Source organism: Nicotiana tomentosiformis, chromosome 3, assembly GCF_000390325.3.
Source record: "Nicotiana tomentosiformis chromosome 3, ASM39032v3, whole genome shotgun sequence".
Lineage (NCBI taxonomy): Eukaryota > Viridiplantae > Streptophyta > Magnoliopsida > Solanales > Solanaceae > Nicotiana > Nicotiana tomentosiformis.
Genome location: NC_090814.1, coordinates 23,997,387 through 24,016,907, shown reverse-complemented (window position 1 = coordinate 24,016,907; position 19,521 = coordinate 23,997,387). Strand labels below are relative to the sequence as shown.

Below are 19,521 nucleotides of genomic sequence, written 5' to 3'. Positions count from 1 at the left end.
CATTCCTAATGCACGAATTTCAACAAGAATTGCCTCATGTACCACTCCTCGTAATCTCAATCATAAGCCATGACTTCCAAACCATACACACATGCACCTTGTGCCCACATTTTCCAAATCACTTTCGCACGACAAAATCCACGTGCTATCATGTACATAGTATCCGTGTCAAATGTTAAATAAAATGTTTGAGGGATCTATTCATGTACAATAAAGTATAATTACAGTTTTTGAATCAAGTAGAAAATCAATGAGGAAATGAGTTTAATTTAGAAATCATTTGGGTGAAGAAAATAATATTTTCAAATAGAATAAAGCATCGGATAAGCTACTGAATTTAACATAGAATTTGTTAAATTAAAATATAATAACGATTTTTAAATAGAGTACAAGCATCAGACATATTTAGAAGTTTAAGTTGAGAAATCAATTAAAGTGAGATATGACAACGATTAAGAATAGTAAAGTACCGAATGAAACGACGAGTTTAACATAAGAATCACATAAGGGAAGTATGCCCAAATTCTTTCTTTTAAAACCGTTATGTTATCAACAACTCAACAGGGTATGAGATAGTAACTCCGCGTAGTAAATTTATCTTGAAAATCAATTCACCATGTAACCACAGGAGCACAAATTGATACATTGAAATAATACAACGGTTCACGTAGGATGCATGACTCACACAAAATACAACAACAACAACAACAACAACAAGTACAATACACACAATCCATTGCAGCGTGCAACCCGATCCCACCGTACACACACAATCCTCCCTTATTTCACCATATCAATATCAAGAATCACATATAAAATGTGTTGCAGCGCGCAACCCGATCCCACCGCATTATCATTTATCAATATCATAATACTCCTTTATTCCACCATAAATACCACATATATAATCTGTTACGGGGCACAACTCGATCTCACCGTATCAATATCAAATCCTCCATTATTCTATCATATCATAACCATTGCGGCGTGCAACCCGATCCACAACCAATTTAAATCAACAACAATCCAATAACTCAATTTACAAGAATTTCTACCATCAAAGGGTGAGTACATGAAAATAAAGGAACCACGTAATAATGAAGGGATGCAACAAATATTACTAAAGCAATAGGACAAGTGAAGCATGTGACATCTAAGGTGTGCAAGTACAACAATTAAGGCAAGTAGCAGATAAGCACGAAGTTATGGAAGAAACTCAACAATTAAGAGGTCACAAGACAATAAAGAAGGCAACAACTTCAACTAAATCATATAAGAGCAGAATAACAAGTAAGAGGAAGAACAAGTGCTAACAATGTCAAGTAGAGCATGTAAGAGTAGATTAACGATGAAACATATCACATTTTATGAAAAATCAATTAAAGGCATGAAACGTGTCTAGATACTCAAAACCGGTCAAATACCATATATATGCCGTGTACCCACCCATCACCTCATGTACACGACTTTCACATAACACGAATATCAGAATTAACCCAAATCCTAAGGGGTAGTTTTCCCCACACAAAATTAGGCAAGATGCTTACCTTAATTTGGCCAAATCAATACTCAAATTAACTTTTCTTTTACAAATCCGCCTCCGCTCGGCTCAATCTAGCCAGAGACAACTTAAATACATCAAACGATGCAAGAGAAACAACTTCAATTAACAAAGCTATGACCTTTATACCATTATCAAAAAGTCAACAAAAGGCAATCCCGGGCCTGCCCGGTCAAAACCCAGGTCCAAGGGTATGATTTGACTACCCATAGGCCCATGAGTCCATATATGTGTTTTGTTTCCAAATCCGAGTCCAATTTGACTCTCAAATCCCAAATATTTATTTTTCAAAACTTTGACCAAATCTCAGAATGTTTCCCTTAGATTCTCATGAATTTGATGTTAAATCTAATTTATAATCATGTAATAAAATTGAAAATTGATTAGAATCACTTACCCAATAGTTTGGTATGAAAATCTCTCTACAAAATTGCCTCCCACCGAGTCTAGGGTTCAGAATATGATAAAATGAAGCTAAGTCTCGGAATACTCAGCTAAACAAGCTGCAGATGTCGCATTTACGACAAGGGGTTCACAATTGCGAACCCTCGCAAAAGCAAAGAATCCTTCGCAAAAGCAAAGCTTGAACAGTTCTTATGCCTTCGCAAATGCGACAAAAATGTCGCAAATGCGGACACTGATCTTTCGCAAAAATGACCAGTTGGCCGCAAAAGCAAATGCAGTACAGAGTTCGCAAATGCGCACTCTATAGGCTCCACAAAAGCGATATATTCTTCGCAAATGCGAGTCCCTTCCCCACTGCCCAGGTTCACAAAAGAAAGAACTACCTCGCAAATGCAGTAGTCACATTTGCGACAAAAATATCGCAATTGCGATAAAACCAGCACCAGCACTCTAAATGCTACAAAACTAAATCGAAACCAATACAAAACTCACTCGAGCCCCCGAGGCTTCAAACCAAACACCCAGACAAGTCTAAAAACATATTACAACTCGCTCACGCAATCAAAATACCAAGATAACCTCTAGAATCATGAATCAGATGCCAAAATGCATTAAAATCACAATGAACTTCAAGAACTTCTAGAATTGCAACCACACGTCCGAACCACAACAAATCAACTCCAAATGACACCAAATTTTGCAATCAAGTTATAAATGACGAAACAGACCTATTCCAAATCCCGAAACCAAAACCTGAACCCGATAGCCTTAAAGTCAAACCATGGTCAAACTTAAGAAAATTCTAAACCTTTAAATTTCCAACTTCCGCCAAATGATGTCGAAACCCTCTAGAAATATCCAAATGTAAATCACGGCATACGCTAAAGCCAAATCACCATCCATACTTACCAGAACCATCAAATCTCCGACCCGAGGTCAAATACTCAAAAAGTCAAACTTGGTCAACTCTTTCAACTTCCAGCTTCTGAAGTGTTAGTCCTCCTTCAAAATCAATTTCGAATAACTCAAAAACCAAAGTCAACCATGCACGCAAATCATAATACATTATGTGAAGCTACTCATGCCTCAAACTACTAAATCAGACACAATTGCTCAAAACGATAAGCCGTGTCGTTACAAAGATGAGTAGTAGAACCCATGAATCTCAGTGCATCAGAGTTCCCAACAGTTTTGAATGAACCCCGGGCTGTGTTAGCACTGAGAAAAGATCCAATAATTAAATTCTGATGGCCTTGGCTTTCAGCCGGCCAAGAGATTAAGCGTCAGAGTATTATAAGCCAAGTGAGAGTGAGAGATAATCATTAGTTTCAGTGATCATTAAGCCTTAGAGGGGAACGAGGAAAGGGGAAAGGGGGTTTATATAGTAGTAAAGATCAACACACAAATAAGGATATATAGTCAATCGAACATAAACAAGGAAAGAAGAACATGCAAAATTAATTTAAAATCGCATTAGGAGAAGAAACCAATTAAACCCTAGTTTGACAAAGGTTAGATATTGGCCGTAGATCTTGGTGAACCGGGCCCTCAAAGCCTTTCCATGGATGTATACAGACGAAATATCGTCCAAATCTTGAAGGGTGAAGCTGATTTCGCTTGATTTGGAGACAGGTATTTGCCAAAAATGGGGCACGTACTAAGTAACACCATAGTCTTATAAGTAACAATGAGTTAACACGTAAAAAGTAAGTAAATCACAGAAGGAATCCATGATTTGATCGGATTCGGAGAGGATTGGGGGAGGAGGCTAGGTTTTTTAAAGAGAGAAGAGGAGGATTTGGGGGCGGTTATTCAGGGGAAATGTCTCTAGAGTTTAGGGGTGAAATATATAAGGAGAGGGGATGTTTATTTTGGTCCGTTGATCATTCAAGATCAATGGCCAAGATCGGATAGGAAATGGGGCGGGTTAAGTGTAACGGGTCACGATTTGGTTTTAAAAGGGGTAGTTTAGTTGGGCTGCTAAAGGGTGAAATGGAATGGGCCAGGTGTCTTGGGCCTAATTTGGTCCGAAATTAGTCATGTATTGGGTTATAAATTAAATATGCGAAATTTGGTTAAAATAATTTACAAAAAGTGATTTATAATTAATAAAAATATTACTTAAGAAGAAAAATGATTGAAAATAATAGCTTAACATTATAAAAATATAAAAATGATATTTTAGTATAAACAATGTAAATAATGTAATTATGTATAGAATAAAGGCTATTATTGTAAAATTATATAAATAGCAAAAAATACAAATATAATTATATGAAATGGAGTAAATATTTTATAAAATATATATGTGGGTGTAAATAATATATTTGGATGATTATATCATCACAAAATAAATTAAAAGCATAATTGAATAAATATTTGAACCATTAAAATGCAAGAAATCAATTTTAAAGCTTTAAATATTATAGAAAATTATGAAAAATACTTATATGACTCTTGTAAGTTGGGTAATGATGAAAAATGATATTTTGAAAGTATATATAATATTTTAAAAAATATGAGGGCAAAATTGGATATCAACACCTGCCATTCTTTACCCGGGAGTGATGAAAGAGCTGTGGAGTAAAGAAAAAGATGACCAATTTTGTCTGAAATGAGTGAAGATGATGTGTTTTTTGAAAAATGGGGGCCGAACCCTGGTTCCTGAGTTGCCTACATATCCTTGGAATTACGGAAATCGGGCTGTGTGTAGTTCTGGATCCAACGGCGAACGAAACCGATGGAGTTGTTACAAGGATGGCCATTTGTTTCGAAAAAGATCTCTTGGATAGGATAATGTCATGAGGAACGGATAATTTCGGGTGGAGCTATGAATGCAAATTTGAGTATTAAGGATATTCGAGGTAAATGTTTGGGCGGTTACGAGACAAAGAGTAAACAATTGCTTATTGTCGACTACGTTTGAGTTAATCGAAGGATGTAACTTCTCCCTTACCTCCTGAATGACTTGCAAAACTTGAAACACGATGCACACGAATATATAGGGTTACTGCGGAAATTTAAACATGATGCAAATTCCCTTTGGACCATGAGAGTTTTCTTCGGACGATGAGGATGATTTCTTTATACCATGACATCCTGGGCCATGAAGCGTATGATAATGTATTCGCAGGCCATGCAATGGTATCCTCGGGCCATGAGGATAGTGCCTCCGGACTATGACGCCTTTGAATAATGATATGTAGTTTCGAGAGATCCTCAGGACATGGCATGATGTCTTTGGGCTATGAGGATGATGTCTTCAGACTATGACGCCTTCGGACAATGTGGCGATGTTCAGCCCATGAAATGCAAAGATACGGTGATATCGACCATTTGATAGAGGGAACAAGTGATGCTTAGTTGTATGTGAGAATGAGACAAGGCAGTGCTTAGCCTTGTATGTGATGAGGGCAGTGTTTATCATTATGCAAAGAAAGGCAACGTTTAGCCTAATGATGAGGGCAGTACTTAGTACTATGCAAGTAGTGAGGGCAGTGCTAAACCCTATGCAGAGAAAGGCATCGTTTAGCCTTATGCAATAATGAAGGCAGTGCTTAGCCTTATGCAAATGTAGTGGAGACACTACTCAGTCCCATGCAAAGAAAGGCAACAATTAGCCTTATGCATTAATGGAGGCAATGCTTAGCCTCATGCAATGTATTGGAGACAGTGCTTAGTCTCATGCAAGGAAAGGAAGCTTTTATCCTTATGCAATAGTATAGGTAGTGCTTAGCCTCATGAAATGTAATGGAGATAGTGCTTAGTCTCATACTTAGTGTCATGTAAGGAAAGGCAATGTCTAGCCTTATACAATAGTAAAGGCAGTGCTTAGCCTCATGCAATGAACGAGGGCAGTGCTTAGCCCTATGAAGAGAAAGGTAGTGCTTAGCCTTATGCAATGATGAGGGCAGTGCTTAGCCCTATGCAGAGAAAGGTAGTGTTTAGCCTTATGTGATGATGATGGAAGTGCTTAGCCCTATGCAATAATGCAGGCAGTGTTTAGCCTCATGCAGAGAAAGGCGAAGACTAAATATGAGAAATAAAGTGATTCTTAGCTTGACACATTTGTACTTGGTGATTTCTGTCAGTGGATATAGCATTCTTGTTATGTGTTTGTGGATATGCTTGTCATGTCCGTTATGCCTGCATCCAAAGAAAAATCATGAGTTTTTGTTTTTTTTTGGGGGGGGGGGAGGTTGGTTTGTGCCTTTGATTCTTCATTTTGTCTTTTCTCCTTATCTTGATGCATTGTTCGAGTCACCCTGGGTAACATCTGGCTACTACAGAAAAATGAAAATTTTCAAAATATGTATTTGTGAAAAATGCGTAGAACAAATAATTTTGTTGAATCAGAGACTGTGACACATTTCGAGACATTGCAACCTTCTCAACTCGGAATTTTATGGACCCTCCTCAAAATTCTGCCCCAGTTTAAATACATACTTCCGGCAATGCACATCTTGGTGATCCTTGACGAAACTCGAAATCTTGCCCCGGTGTCCTGATCGTGGAGAGAAATGAAGATTTTATTATGATGTGACCGAACTGATATGGCTTCTTACGTATCCCCTCTTAAACAGGAATCGGGTCAAGCGTAGTTTAGGTTACATCAAAGAGAAACTGCAAACATAATCTTAAGCATAATATCTCTTGACGGCGTCCAAATTGATAGGTTTTGGCCATATTTCCCCATCCATTTCTGCAAGTCCAAGTACTCCTCCTGTCAGTACTCGGTGAACCATGTAAGGGCCTTGCCAGTTAGGTGAGAATTTCCCTTTTGCTTTGTCCTGATGAATGAAGATTCGTTTCAACACCAATTACCCCGTTGTTAATTGCGTCGATCTAACCATTTTCTTGAAAGCCCTTGTCATTCTATTCTGGTAGAGTTTACCATGACACACTGTGTTCATCCTTTTACTATCAATGATAGCCAATTGCTCATACCGGTTCCATATCTATTCGCATCGCTGAGCTCTGTCTCCTGTATGATTCTCAGGGAAGTAATCTCCACTTTGACAGGTATAACGGCTTCAGTACCATACACCAGTAGATAGGGGGTTGCCCCAATTGACATACAGACTGTGGCGCGGTACCCGAACAAAGCAAATGGTAGCTTCTTATGCCATTGTTTATAGTTGTCCATCATCTTCCTTAATATCTTTTTGATGTTCTTATTGGCGGCTTCCACTGCTCCATTCATCTGCGGCATGTATGTTATAGAATTTCGGTGCTTCATCTTGAATGTTTCACACATGGCTTCTATCAGAGCACTGTTGAGTTGGCGGCGTTGTCAGTAATGATTGACTCGGGTGCTCCAAATCGACAAATAATATGATCTCGGACGAAATCCGCTACGACCTTCTTAGTCACAACTTTATAAGAAGCGGCTTCAACCCATTTTTTGAAGTAATCTATAGCACCAAAATGAGCCTATGTCTGTTTCAAGCAGCATGTTCGGTTGGTCCGATGACATCCATGCCCCAGGTAGAGAAAGGCCAGGGTGAACTCGTTGCATTGAGTTCGTTGGGTGGAACTCGTATCATATCATAATGTACCTGGCATTGGTGGCACTTCTGTACATACTTGATGCAATCTGTCTCCATTATCATCTAGAATATCCTGCCCTTAATATCTTCTTGGCCAGAACGAACCCGTTCATGTGAGGTCTGCAAGTTCTAGCGTGTATTTCTTCGAGCAACCTAGATGCCTCCTTGGCATCGACGCATTGCAGCAATCCCAAATCATAAGTCCTTCTATACATAATTCCTCCGCCCTAAAAGAAATGGTTGGCCAAACTTTGAAGCGTGCATTTTTAGTGTGTGTGGCATTTTTTGGGTATTCTCCTTTCTCCAAATATTCCTTGATATCATGAAACAATGGATTTTCATCGAACTCTTCTTCAACATAAGCATAGTAAGCCGGCTTCTTACGGATCTCTATCGGGATAGGATCAATGAAATTCTTGTTTGGATGTTGTATCATGGAAGACAAGGTAGCCAGCACATCTGTGAACTCGTTTTGAATCCTCAGAACATGTTTGAATGTTATCTTTATGAACCTCTTGATCAAATCTTGTACACAATGCAGGTATGGCAAAAGTTTAGTGTTCTTGGTAGCCCACTCTCCAAGTACCTGATGTACCAGTAGGTCTGAATCTCCGATTACCAGCAACTCCTGAATATTCATGTTGATGGCCAATTTTAGTCCCAAGATGTAAGCCTCATATTCTGTCATATTATTGGTGCACAGAAACCTGTGCTTGGCGGACACTGGGTAGTGTTGATCGGTTTCTGATACCATAATAGCTCTGATGCCCACTCCTTTGAAGTTTGCGACTCCGTCAATAAACATCCACCAACCATCATATGTTTTGGCAATATCTTCACCTACAAACGACACTTCCTCGTCGAGAAATTATGTCTTCAATGGTTTGTATTCTCCATCTACGGGGTTCTCTACTAGGTGATCGGCCAATGCTTGCCCCTTGACGGCCTTCTGATTCATATAGATGATGTCGAACTCACCAACCAATATCTGCCACTTTGCTAATTTACCTGTAGGCATGGGTTTTTGAAAGATGTATGTCACTGGATCCATCCTTGATATGAGATATGTAGTGTATGCGCAAAAGTAGTGTCTCAATTTATGGGCTATCCATGTCAAAGCACAACGGGTGCGGTCCAACAAAGAGTATCGGCCTCGTAAGGTGTGAACTTCTTACTCAGATAATATATCGCCTGCTCTTTTCTCTCGGTTTCATCATGATGACCCAGGATGCAATCAAGGGCTCTATCCAACACGGGTAGGTACAACAACAAAGGTCTTCATGGCTCTGGCGGGACCAACACGGGCAGCTTAGACAAGTATTCCTTGATTTTGTCGAAAGTCTTTTGACATTCTTCGGTCCAGCTTGTCGCAGTATCCTTCCTCGGTATTTTGATGATCGGCTCACATATCATCGTTGACTGTGCTATAAAACGGATGATATAATTGAGGCATCCCAGAAAACTCATCACACCCTTCTTGTTCTTTAGCGGTAGCAAGTACTGAATAGCTTTGATTTTTACGGGTTTAGCTCAATACCGCGGTGACTGACGATGAAACCCAGCAATTTGTAGCAGGGACTCCGAAGGCATATTTTGCAGTATTTAGCTTCAAATTGTTTTGCGAAGCAAAACTTCCTCAGGTCTGCTATGTGATCCGGACATCCCTTAGATTTGATGATAACATCATCCACGTATACCTCTATTTCCTTGTGTATCATGTCGTAGAAAAGAGTAGTCATGGCCCTCATGTAGGTATCCCCAACATTAATCAAACTGAATGGAATCATTTTATAATAATATATCCCTTATGGCGTGATAAAGGCTGTCTTTTTGGCTTCCTCTTCGTCTATCCAAATCTGGTGGTATCCTGCGAAACAATCCCAAAGGATTGGAGTTCATGCTTGGCACAATTATCGATTAGTATGTGTATATTGGGCAATGGAAAATCATCCTTAGGGCTTGCTCTGTTCAGATCGCGATAGTCAACACACACTCTAACTTTCCAATCCTTCTTTGGAATCGGCATAATGTTGGCTAGCCAAGTTGGGTACTCGACCACTCGAAGGACCTTGGCTTTGATTTTATTGGTAACCTTCTCCTTATCTTCAAACTCATATCTGGCTTGAATTTCCCGAGCTTCTGCTTTACCGGTGGACACATAGGGTTGGTAGGGAGCTTGTGAGCTACTATGTATGTGCTTAACCCAGTCATGTTGTCGTATGACCATGCAAAATATCCTCATACTCTTTTAGAAACCTGATGTACTCTTCATTCTCTGATGGTTATAGATGAATGCTTATGCGAGTTTCCTTGACTGTTTCAGAATCTCCTAAGTTAACTGCCTCAGTTTCTTCCTAATTGGACTTTGGTTTGTTCTCAAAATTCTCTACTTCTTTGACAATTTCCTCAGGTATTATATCATCTATTAAATCTTCCGAATTACTTTCCTTCTGTTGTGTTGTCTCATTACATGTCACAGTCATAGGTTCATCAGGATATGTAATAATTATGCTGAAAAGAATGTAGAAAAATAATAATAAATAAACGAAAGCAATAATGCATTAATAAACTTACAATTGTCATCAAGTACGACTCGATGTCTCTAGTAATTATTTCAAAACAAAATACTGAAAATGTCTTAAATGCCCCAAAACAATTTTAAAATAAATCATGCTAATTCTGCCAAGGCTACCGAGGTACTCGGCGAACCCGGAATGGTGCAGCAGTCCAGTTCTTGAGAACGACTCTTTCTCCCAATGTCTGAATGGTAAGGTCTTCCTCCTCCTCCTACTCTAAAATTGCACTGCAATCCATATCTTCCTCATACCAGCCAAAACCTTGTCTTCCTCGGATCCCCAAATTACATCAGTCTAGCGGAATGTCTGGTGTAGCGGTGGATGGGTTCTACCAATGGATAGTAATTGGCACACCACTACGGTGTCCAATCTTGGTATTCTTGCACGGTATATGCATACCTGATACCAAAGGTTGTGCTATGATATTGTGGTTGTATTGGTTCTGTGATCCCTTTAAGCTTTCGGCCAAGACCCTTGCCTGGTTCATATCCCAACCACATCAGTATGCTTTATATTTTTTCTCCACCATCAATCCTTCTCAATTGCGTTTACTCGCTCAATGTGGTGGTATATTTCTCCTCCCAATTTCCTTTTGTTCTCGATAACCGGTACAGTCTGGTTGGTGTAGATAGAGTTGCTTCCATCTTTGTGAAATAATCACCTCTTGATGATTCCACTCAAACCTCACAACCTGGTGTGGATTAGAAGCGACCGCCCTAGCTGCGTGTATCCATGGTCATCCCAATAACAAGTTGTAGGTGACAGATATATCTAGCACTTGAAATTCAATGTCGAACTAGGTCGGGCCCATTTACAGATCAAGGTTGATTTCTCCGATAGTGGCTCTCTGAGATCCATCGAACGCCTTCACATTCATGTTTCCTATCTGTATATCATGCAGGCTTTTACCAAGTCTTTTTAGAGTAGTCATCATGCACATGTTCAAGCTCGAACCTCCGTCTATCAAAACCCTAGCGATGAACTTGTCTTCAAATTACACGGTGATGTGCAATGCTTTGTTGTGACTTAACCCTTCTGGCGGTAGCTCATCTTCCTGGAAAGTAATCTCATTACTCTCCATTACATGCCATACCATGTTAGCCATCTCCCCACTATTGATATCGGTGGCCACATAGGCTTCACTTAATACTTTGATCAAGGCATTCTTCTGCGCATCTGAATTTTGCAACAACGACAAGATGGATATCTGGGTGGGAGTCTTGTTCAAGTGATCAACAACAGAGTATTCACTCGCCTGTACCTTTCTCCAAAGATCATCAATGCTTGTCTCCATGACAAGTGGCTTAGATGTAGTCTCTTTGCTTGTTCCTCCAAGATTCTCATGTGTATAAAATCTGCCAGTTCTAGTCATTCCTTGCGCAACACATGTCTTTTCCATTTTGGCCTTTCCTTTTCTTCTTGCCTCCGCCACATAATCCCATGGGACATCATCAGACTTATAGGACGATGTAGGAGCTACCATCACAGTGAAAGATATAGATACCTCGACCTCAAACAGTGCCTGGGTTTGCACCTCAATCGGCGAGAGGGTGACATGAGATGTTTTGGGAGCGTCCCCCTATCGAATAAGTCCGAAATATCCCTCCTGATCCCATTCTTTATCAGTTTCTATCACATTCACTTCCTCGCCCCTAGGATCAAGAAGAGGGTTATTAAGGACATTTGGCACGGACTCTTTTGCATGTATAACTTTGGTGTCAATTAGTGTCAGAATCTTGTCCTTCAGCATATGGCATTACTCAATAGTATGAACTTTCATGCCTGAATGGTAGGCACAAGTTTTGTTGGGGTTAGCCCACTAGGAAGGGTTCTCAACAGCAATAACAGGAATGGGGGTGACATAAGCAGCGACCTTTAGTCTCTCACACAGTTGGGCTATGGGCTCATCAATTATGGTGTATTGTCTAGGAGCTATGCTGTCAAAGTTTGGTCATTGGCTTAAGGTAGTTTTGGTGGGCGAGAGGAGGTGAATGGTAATATGTTGGTTGGGTATTATATGTATGGTAGGTGGTGGCAGGGTATTGGTATATTAGAGGTGGGGGTTGATATGTGGGTGGAGATGTTTGGTTTGTAAGGGGAGACTTAGGGCCCTAGGATACCATTACAACACCCACTTCTTTCTTCTTCGAGATACCTCCTGATTGCAAGGCTTTATTTGTGTCTTGCAGTGCCTCGAAATTGGTCACCATTCCGCTCTTGTTTCCCTCTTCTATCCTTTCCCCTAACTTGATGATGTATGAGAACTTGTGATTCTTGAGAACCATCAACCTTTCGTAATACTTCGGATCTTGAGCTCTAACAATGAACTTGTTCATTTTTTCTTCTTCAAGTGGGGGCCTGAACTTGGCGGCCTCTGATCTCCAATGAGTAGTATACTCGCGGAAGGTTTCAAGTGACTTCTTCTTGAGGTTCTAGATATAGAAAACGTCTGGCGCATTCTCTGTATTGAACCTGAATCTGTCCATGAAATCTGGTGCCATACTCATCCAATTCACCTACTTCTTCCGATTCTGGCTGATATACCAAGAAAATGCGTCTCCTGTAAGACTTTGCATAAACCGTTTCATGCGAATTTGTTCATTCTTACCCACTGCGACAAGCTTGTCACAGTAGGTTCTCAGATGCACCTTAGGATCACCAGTGCCATCAAACATCTCAAATTTGGGAGGTTTGTAACCCTCCGGCAGTTCTACATATGGCTGGATACACAAGTCTTCGTAATTTAAACCTTCAACGCCATTCCCGCCTTCAACACTCTGGACTCTCCCTATTAGTTTTTTGAGTTCCGCTACCATGTTTTGAATGAGCAGGTCCTTTTCGGTCAGCTCAGGTATGTATAGGGTTTGTTGCAGGGTATGGGGTAAGGTTTCCACGTATATCGGGTTGCCTTGGCGAGTTCCTAAAACTTGGGTATATGGGTGATCATTGATTGAAGTTTGAGGTTGATCGGGGGTAAGTTGCCGTGCATTTTGAGGAGTGTGGTATGTGGTGGTTTGCGGATATTGGGTTGGATGGTGGTGGTGTGTTTTAGGGGTTTGCATAGTGGCAGGTTAAGGTTTTGATGAGGTGTATGATTGTGATACTAGTGCGTTACGGGAGGAGTTTGTGAGCTATAGGTGGTGGATTTTGGTTTTGGGTGTTTTGCCGTGGTGTTTTGTTTTGAGTGGTTGTGTTTTGGTGGTTGATGTCAGGAACATTTAGAGTAATGGAGAGGTTTGTGGGATTTCGGACCTGCTCAAGCTAACCCTGTAGCTCCAAGATTTTTGTTCCAAACGTAGGACCAACTCATTCCGTCCTAGCGTACTTCTTCTGTCTGCGGTTTCAACATTCTCTACCATGGTAGCATTGTATTTTTGGTTACCACTTAGATCATTCATCTTCCCTTTTCTTTTGCCTTTGCCTTTAGGATTGCTAGGTGGAGGAGGAGGTGGGGGACCTCCGGATCTAGTATGGTACGCCGATGATGCCAGAATGCACAAACCAACCTTTGAGAATGTGAGCAATCAAAAGAAGGAAACAAAACAAAAGGTAATCAAGTGAGTAAGATGAAGTAAAAGAGTGTTTGCAATATTTAAGCAGGTATCACGTAAGGTCATGCAAAAATTCACGTCCTAATTTGGGGACCTCATTGTGCCTGAAGTAGGCCTAAGCGACACATAGACTTGGAGAAAATTCATGCCAACGTTTGCCTCATTCCATTAATGCGAAAATAAGCCAAATAAATCTTTTACTAAATTAAAATAATAATTATGAAGTCACTTATGGCATTAAGCCTTGTTACATCGAAATCTAATCTAATCTAGAAAGAAGTAAAGAACATTATCTCCTAGTCTACTTGGTTCTTGAATGGTCTTCTCCATGCTTGGCTCTCTTGACTCCATCAATCACGTTTCCTAGATCGCACATGTCGCGTATCAAGTATGATATTGCCAGCTTCCCTACTTCATCAGGATCCATGCCTTGACAATTCCAAAGTCTCTCTCTCATATTCCCCTCTAGCTCCATCAGTCCTTGCTCTAGATGCTCCAATCTTTCTGTCGACTTTTTTGAAATCTCCTTCCATTACCTTATGATGTTCTAGATGCTTAGCTTTAGATTCAAATACTCTTTTGTGTAGCCTCTTGTACTTCACATGTGCCTCATCCACCTCATCTATGATCTTATCCTTCAGATTGACCCCCAGTTTGACTTCCCCGGCTATGTCGTCTTCCAACCATGAGAGATAGTAGTACATATGACCGGCGTGATACCTGTCTGGCTCAATAGTATCTCCCTCCATGATGATCTTTTGGTTCCACATGTGTTGGGATTCTAATTTGAATGGGATGACATCTCCTTTAAAGTTTGCTTTATACTGAACCATGTTAGAAGCCCGAGGTATGACTTGTTTCCTCACAGCTTGCCTCATTACCCTTATAGGAGCATTAGCGTAGATGTCTCATGGCCTTATCAGTACTAAATGAGTGGTTCCTTTGGACCTGATGATGAACTCACTACTAGGACACCATTCAAACATCCAATGCACTTGCTCGTCTGCCAGATTATTGAAGAAACGCACCTAGCCTGCAGTATTTCCAAGCTTTGCAAACCTGTCTAGAATGAATGTCATCTTTTTTGGATGATGACTTGAAATGTAGTCATTCAGTGGCCTTCGAAGAAGCTACTGGCGATAATAACCCCTTTGAAAGTGTTCCAGTAGCCAAACTTGTAGTAAGAGATTACAACCCTTGAAGTGTTCAAATCCATGCTTGCACTGATCCATAGCACGGTACATCTCAGATAAGATCATCGGGATGATAGTGCACTTCTGTCCCTAGATACCCTCCATTAAGGTCCTGGCGACCATGGCTAAGCAAGTATGAATTCTTCCCCCTTGCATTGGAATGATCAACAAACCCAAGAAATAGACTATGAAGACAAAGACCCGGAGGTGCACCCATCCCAAAGAGGTAATGTCTATCTCCTCATGATGAAGGCGATATGATTTTCTATGCCCATAACGCTCATAGAGAAATTCCAAGGGGATATATAATTTCTTCAGATACACCAATTCGTCATTCTTCTTAAAACCCAGCATTTTCATAAAATCGCGTGGGGTGTGATTTTCTGGCACCAATAGTCTTGGACTATCCCATGGTAACTTGGCGAAGCCCCCTATTTCTTACAAGATAGGAGTCATTTCTATATTGCCAAATCGGAAAAAAGCTCTCTTTTTATCCCAGAACATGGCAACAACCTCGATCAGTCCCTTCTTTGGTTGAATATACAACAAAGATAGCAGGTTACCCAGTACCCTCCTCACATGGTTTCTGTCACATGGTGCAAGGTCGTTCCACCAGTCAATTAGCAGAGGCGGGATATATTGGACAATACCGAACATGGGGATTTCGTGCTTCATTTTATGCAAATAAATAAAAGTTAGCCCTTTCCCACTCCAGATTCGACTATTAGTGAAATAATGATCAACATGTTTACACATTTTCTCCAAGTAATGCACATAATATGATGGTGTCCTATGGGATTATGGAAATCCTGTTGGACTTTTGGACAAGGTTCATCTAAGCGGGTCGATGTGTCAATGACGTCTCAATCCGAACTAGGTTTAGCATGATGCATGTACATTTCAAATTAGATTGTGGCTTCTAGAAAGGTCTATATTAGTACTCTCAAATGGACAACTTGATAGGGAAAGGCACGGTACCGTTGACTGCACCGTTGATCGACTAGTCTACTGAAAATAAGCCTTTCGGGTTTAAAAGGGTGTTTTTTGGAAAAAATGCGGACACTCATCAAGCGCCACTATGTTGATAATCAGAACGAACGGAGTATGATGTGGAAAGCATGCTTTATGCAAAAACAATAACACATTGCTAGATATTTGTATGATGAAAATGCAACTAAAACAGTAAATAATATGAATAGGAGAAAGAATGGAAAAAGGAAAGACAAAAGAGAGAAGTAAGTTTAACTCATGAAAATGTGTGAGAACATAATTAAATGAAGTAGATGGGGGGATAGGGATGAGAGAGACATGCTATAGCAGCTTTAAATAAGATGAAGAAAATGGAGAGAGGATGTACATGGCATAGCAATTTAAGAAAGTAAGGGAAATAGGGAGGGGATGTTTATGTCATAGCAATTCAAATAAAGAAAAATAAGTGAAGGGAGGTACATGTCATCAAATAATCCATTAATCCACATAAGTCAACATCAATATGGAAAGAGCCCAAGTATATCCCCAGTAGAGTCGCCATGTTGTCGCGCCTCTTTTTCTCTCGAAAGCTGGTTTCGACATGTGACAACTCTTTAAATGAGTATTAAAAGAGGCGAGTGGCCACCTAACGGGTTTTAAGGTGCGCTAGGGACCTATTTGCAAATCACTCTGTTTGATTAGTCTACGTCACCAAAGATCGAGCAAGTGCTCAAATTACCTCAAAGAGAAAGTGCTTGGCACTCTTCGAGGTCTACAACTGTGGGTCCCAGCCGAAGTTTAAACTATGTGGGATTGTCAGATTATAATTGTCCTAAGCGATCATACGAGTGAGGGAAGACAAGGAATTTAAAGATTCTATTATGAACAAGTGTAAAGGAAATCAGGCAACAATTAAACTATATAGATAATTAGTACAAGTCTTTAGAGGTTACAAGGTACAACTTAATTATTATAAGTTCAGCGACTAAGTGCGAATAATAAACATATAAAAGAGGGGGTCCTAAGTTTTTTAGCCTAAAGGATCACCCCGTGCAACATAAATAATACTTCACTGCTCCCTTAGGGTAGGGGTTGCTCATATTATTCAGCAGCAACAGACTATCATCTCATGAAAACCTATTATTATGTTAAAGTTGTTTACCTAAAAGTGCTCTAATTCAATTCTAGATTGTGTCCTACGCATGCATTACATGTCCCATGCCTATGGTCCGGGGGCCTTTGGACCTACTATTTGGGTGGTTCTAGACTCTACTTAGGATGCTTAAAATGATAAAACTAAGTGCATATTCAAAACATATAGGACTTCACATAATAATAATAAATTGATCAAGTTAGCCTCCACACATAGCAACAAATGCACGCGGTTAGATTAAGCAGTAGACAATTTATAGTTAAGAAGCATGAGAGTTGTCGAGTCCTATATGCACGGTTTCTATGTGATTCTGATTTCTAGGCATGATCTCTATTTATTTGCGCAATGAGGCAGTGAAACAGTTCGAGAATTCAGAATTACCAGTGCTGATTTTATAGATATGCCTTCTAGGCGAGTGAGAGTATCCTATAGGCAGGATTTCTAACAGTTGGCATTCGAACTTGATTTTATAATACTTTATCCCTATAGGCATATCAGCTAGGAGGGGTAGTATAATGAAAGTAACGTAAGCAGCTTGATTAATTAGTTAAAACCCTATAGTCATGGTCTCTAGATGAGCATTAGAAAAGACATGTATTATTACACCCTATAGGCATGTTGTCTAATGATTAAATAAGACGTTTGATTCCTATAGACATGTTGCCTAATAGCGCACAATAATAGATATGGAAACATATATAGCAAATCACTTAAACTAGCATGCTTTGAATAGTGTACAAGTATTAGACAAATTAAGTGAAGTGTGTAATTTCCTATAGGCATAACTTCTATTAGAGTGTAGAATCGAAACATGTCAAAAGTATAGCAAACAAGGCAATTAAATCCTATAGACAAGTTTTTTACCCTTTCATGTAAGAATTAGAATACCCCAGCCCTTTTTTACTAATTTCCCCATCATTCAGTTTACAAGCTATTACAGATCATTTTAAATAATTACAGACCCAAATACAAATATTGAATAACCCAGTAATTACATCTGGGCCTTCAAATAGGCTTAGAACTTTATACGGACAGCAGTCCCAAACACCAGGTGCAGGCAGTATACTTTAAACCCTCAATACCAAAGGCAGGCCTAACATACCAGACCCAAACGATTCAAATAATTAAGCTAATGGATGGCAATTTCTGTCATACAGGTAAAAGAACTACTCGTGGAATAACTTAAACACTTAATTTTCACAACTGAAAAAAAATTACATTTTCAGCCAATAGACAGGGCCATGCTAAGTTGAAAGGCATCAAAGACACATATGGGCAAATAACTCCAGAAAAACAGGATTAACAGTGACAAGATAGGCTATCATAAACTAACAAACACTGCAAACAGTGTTTCAAAATAGAACCAACTAAGAGCTTCAGATGATAGCCTAGCAGAATCATAGACAAGAAGAAGGTGGAGTACAATCTTCATATGGGGATTTTAACATAAAAGCCTTGCATAACAACCATACTAGTAGCATACTTTTGCAAACATACTTAGGTTATCATGAGACTTAACATGATGGACACTAACTGTAGCACTAAGAACTAATAGTAGGTAAAAGAATATGTCGACCTTAGGCTAACAAAACATGCAGACATTATGATTCATGGTAGCAAAAGTAACAACCCTAGGATAATAGGATAATAATTATCAAGCCTAGTGCCAATTAATCATATGCAGGAAAAGGCCAAACATTGAAGTTTACACTAGAAAGCCCTGGGCAACACTTAGAAACATAGAGTTTAGCAGATCACACAATGGAATTGCAGAAAAAACATGGCATACCATTTTAGAGATTCAGGCAGTGACGACATTCAGAAATTACATGATCATTGAAGAAGATAAAAAATTACACTCGAATGACTTAAGGAAAACAGTGCATACAAACACATTCAGGGCAATGAATTAGTTCCTCTCAAGGGTCTGGAGTAGGGTAGAGAGATGGGCTCATAGCAGATAGTAGGCATAAGTACCCAAAAATAAGTAGAACAGTAAGAGATGCTTAAGAAATCTATAATCCAGATTACCAAACTAGGTAAGTCACAGTGTTAGGAAAAGTTTAGAATCTCAAACTAAACTTGAAGCAAATAAGGATGTAAGCAGAGATAGCAGGGTAACACATTAGTTCACAAGAAAAAAGATGAAACTACAAAGGACAAAGGACTTACCCGTTATTAATCGACAAACAAGTAAGCAAGAAGAATGATTTCAGCAATATCTCAATCGTCAGTAGCAAGATGAGCAGTAGAACCCAGGAATCTCTGTGCGTCAGAGTTCCCAAGGGTTTTGAATGAACCCCGGGAAGTGCTCGCACTGGAAAAAGGTCCAATAATTAAATTTCGGTGGCCTTGGCTTTCAACCAGCCAAGAGATTAAGCCTTAGAGTAGTTTCAGTGATCGTTAAGACTTAGAGAGGAACAGGGAAAGGAGGTTTATTTAGTAGTAAAGATAAACACACAAATAAGAAAATATAGTCAATCAAATATAAACAAGGAATGAAGAACATGCAAAATCAATTTAAAATCGGATTAGGAGAAGAAACCAGGAAACCCTAGTTTGAC

General features: G+C 39.6%; 1 protein-coding gene across 1 annotated transcript; it reads right to left on the bottom strand.

Annotated features, from left to right (window-relative positions):
- Nucleotides 1-6,603: 6,603 nt before the first annotated feature.
- On the bottom strand, nt 6,604-7,178 carry LOC138907504 (uncharacterized). The gene is made up of 2 exons (XM_070198102.1): nt 6,888-7,178; nt 6,604-6,756 (listed from the first exon to the last, which is right to left on the bottom strand). The coding sequence occupies exons 1-2, from the start codon at nt 7,176-7,178 to the stop codon at nt 6,604-6,606; spliced, it is 444 nt and encodes a 147-aa protein (XP_070054203.1).
- Between the last annotated feature and the right edge of the window lie 12,343 nt (nt 7,179-19,521).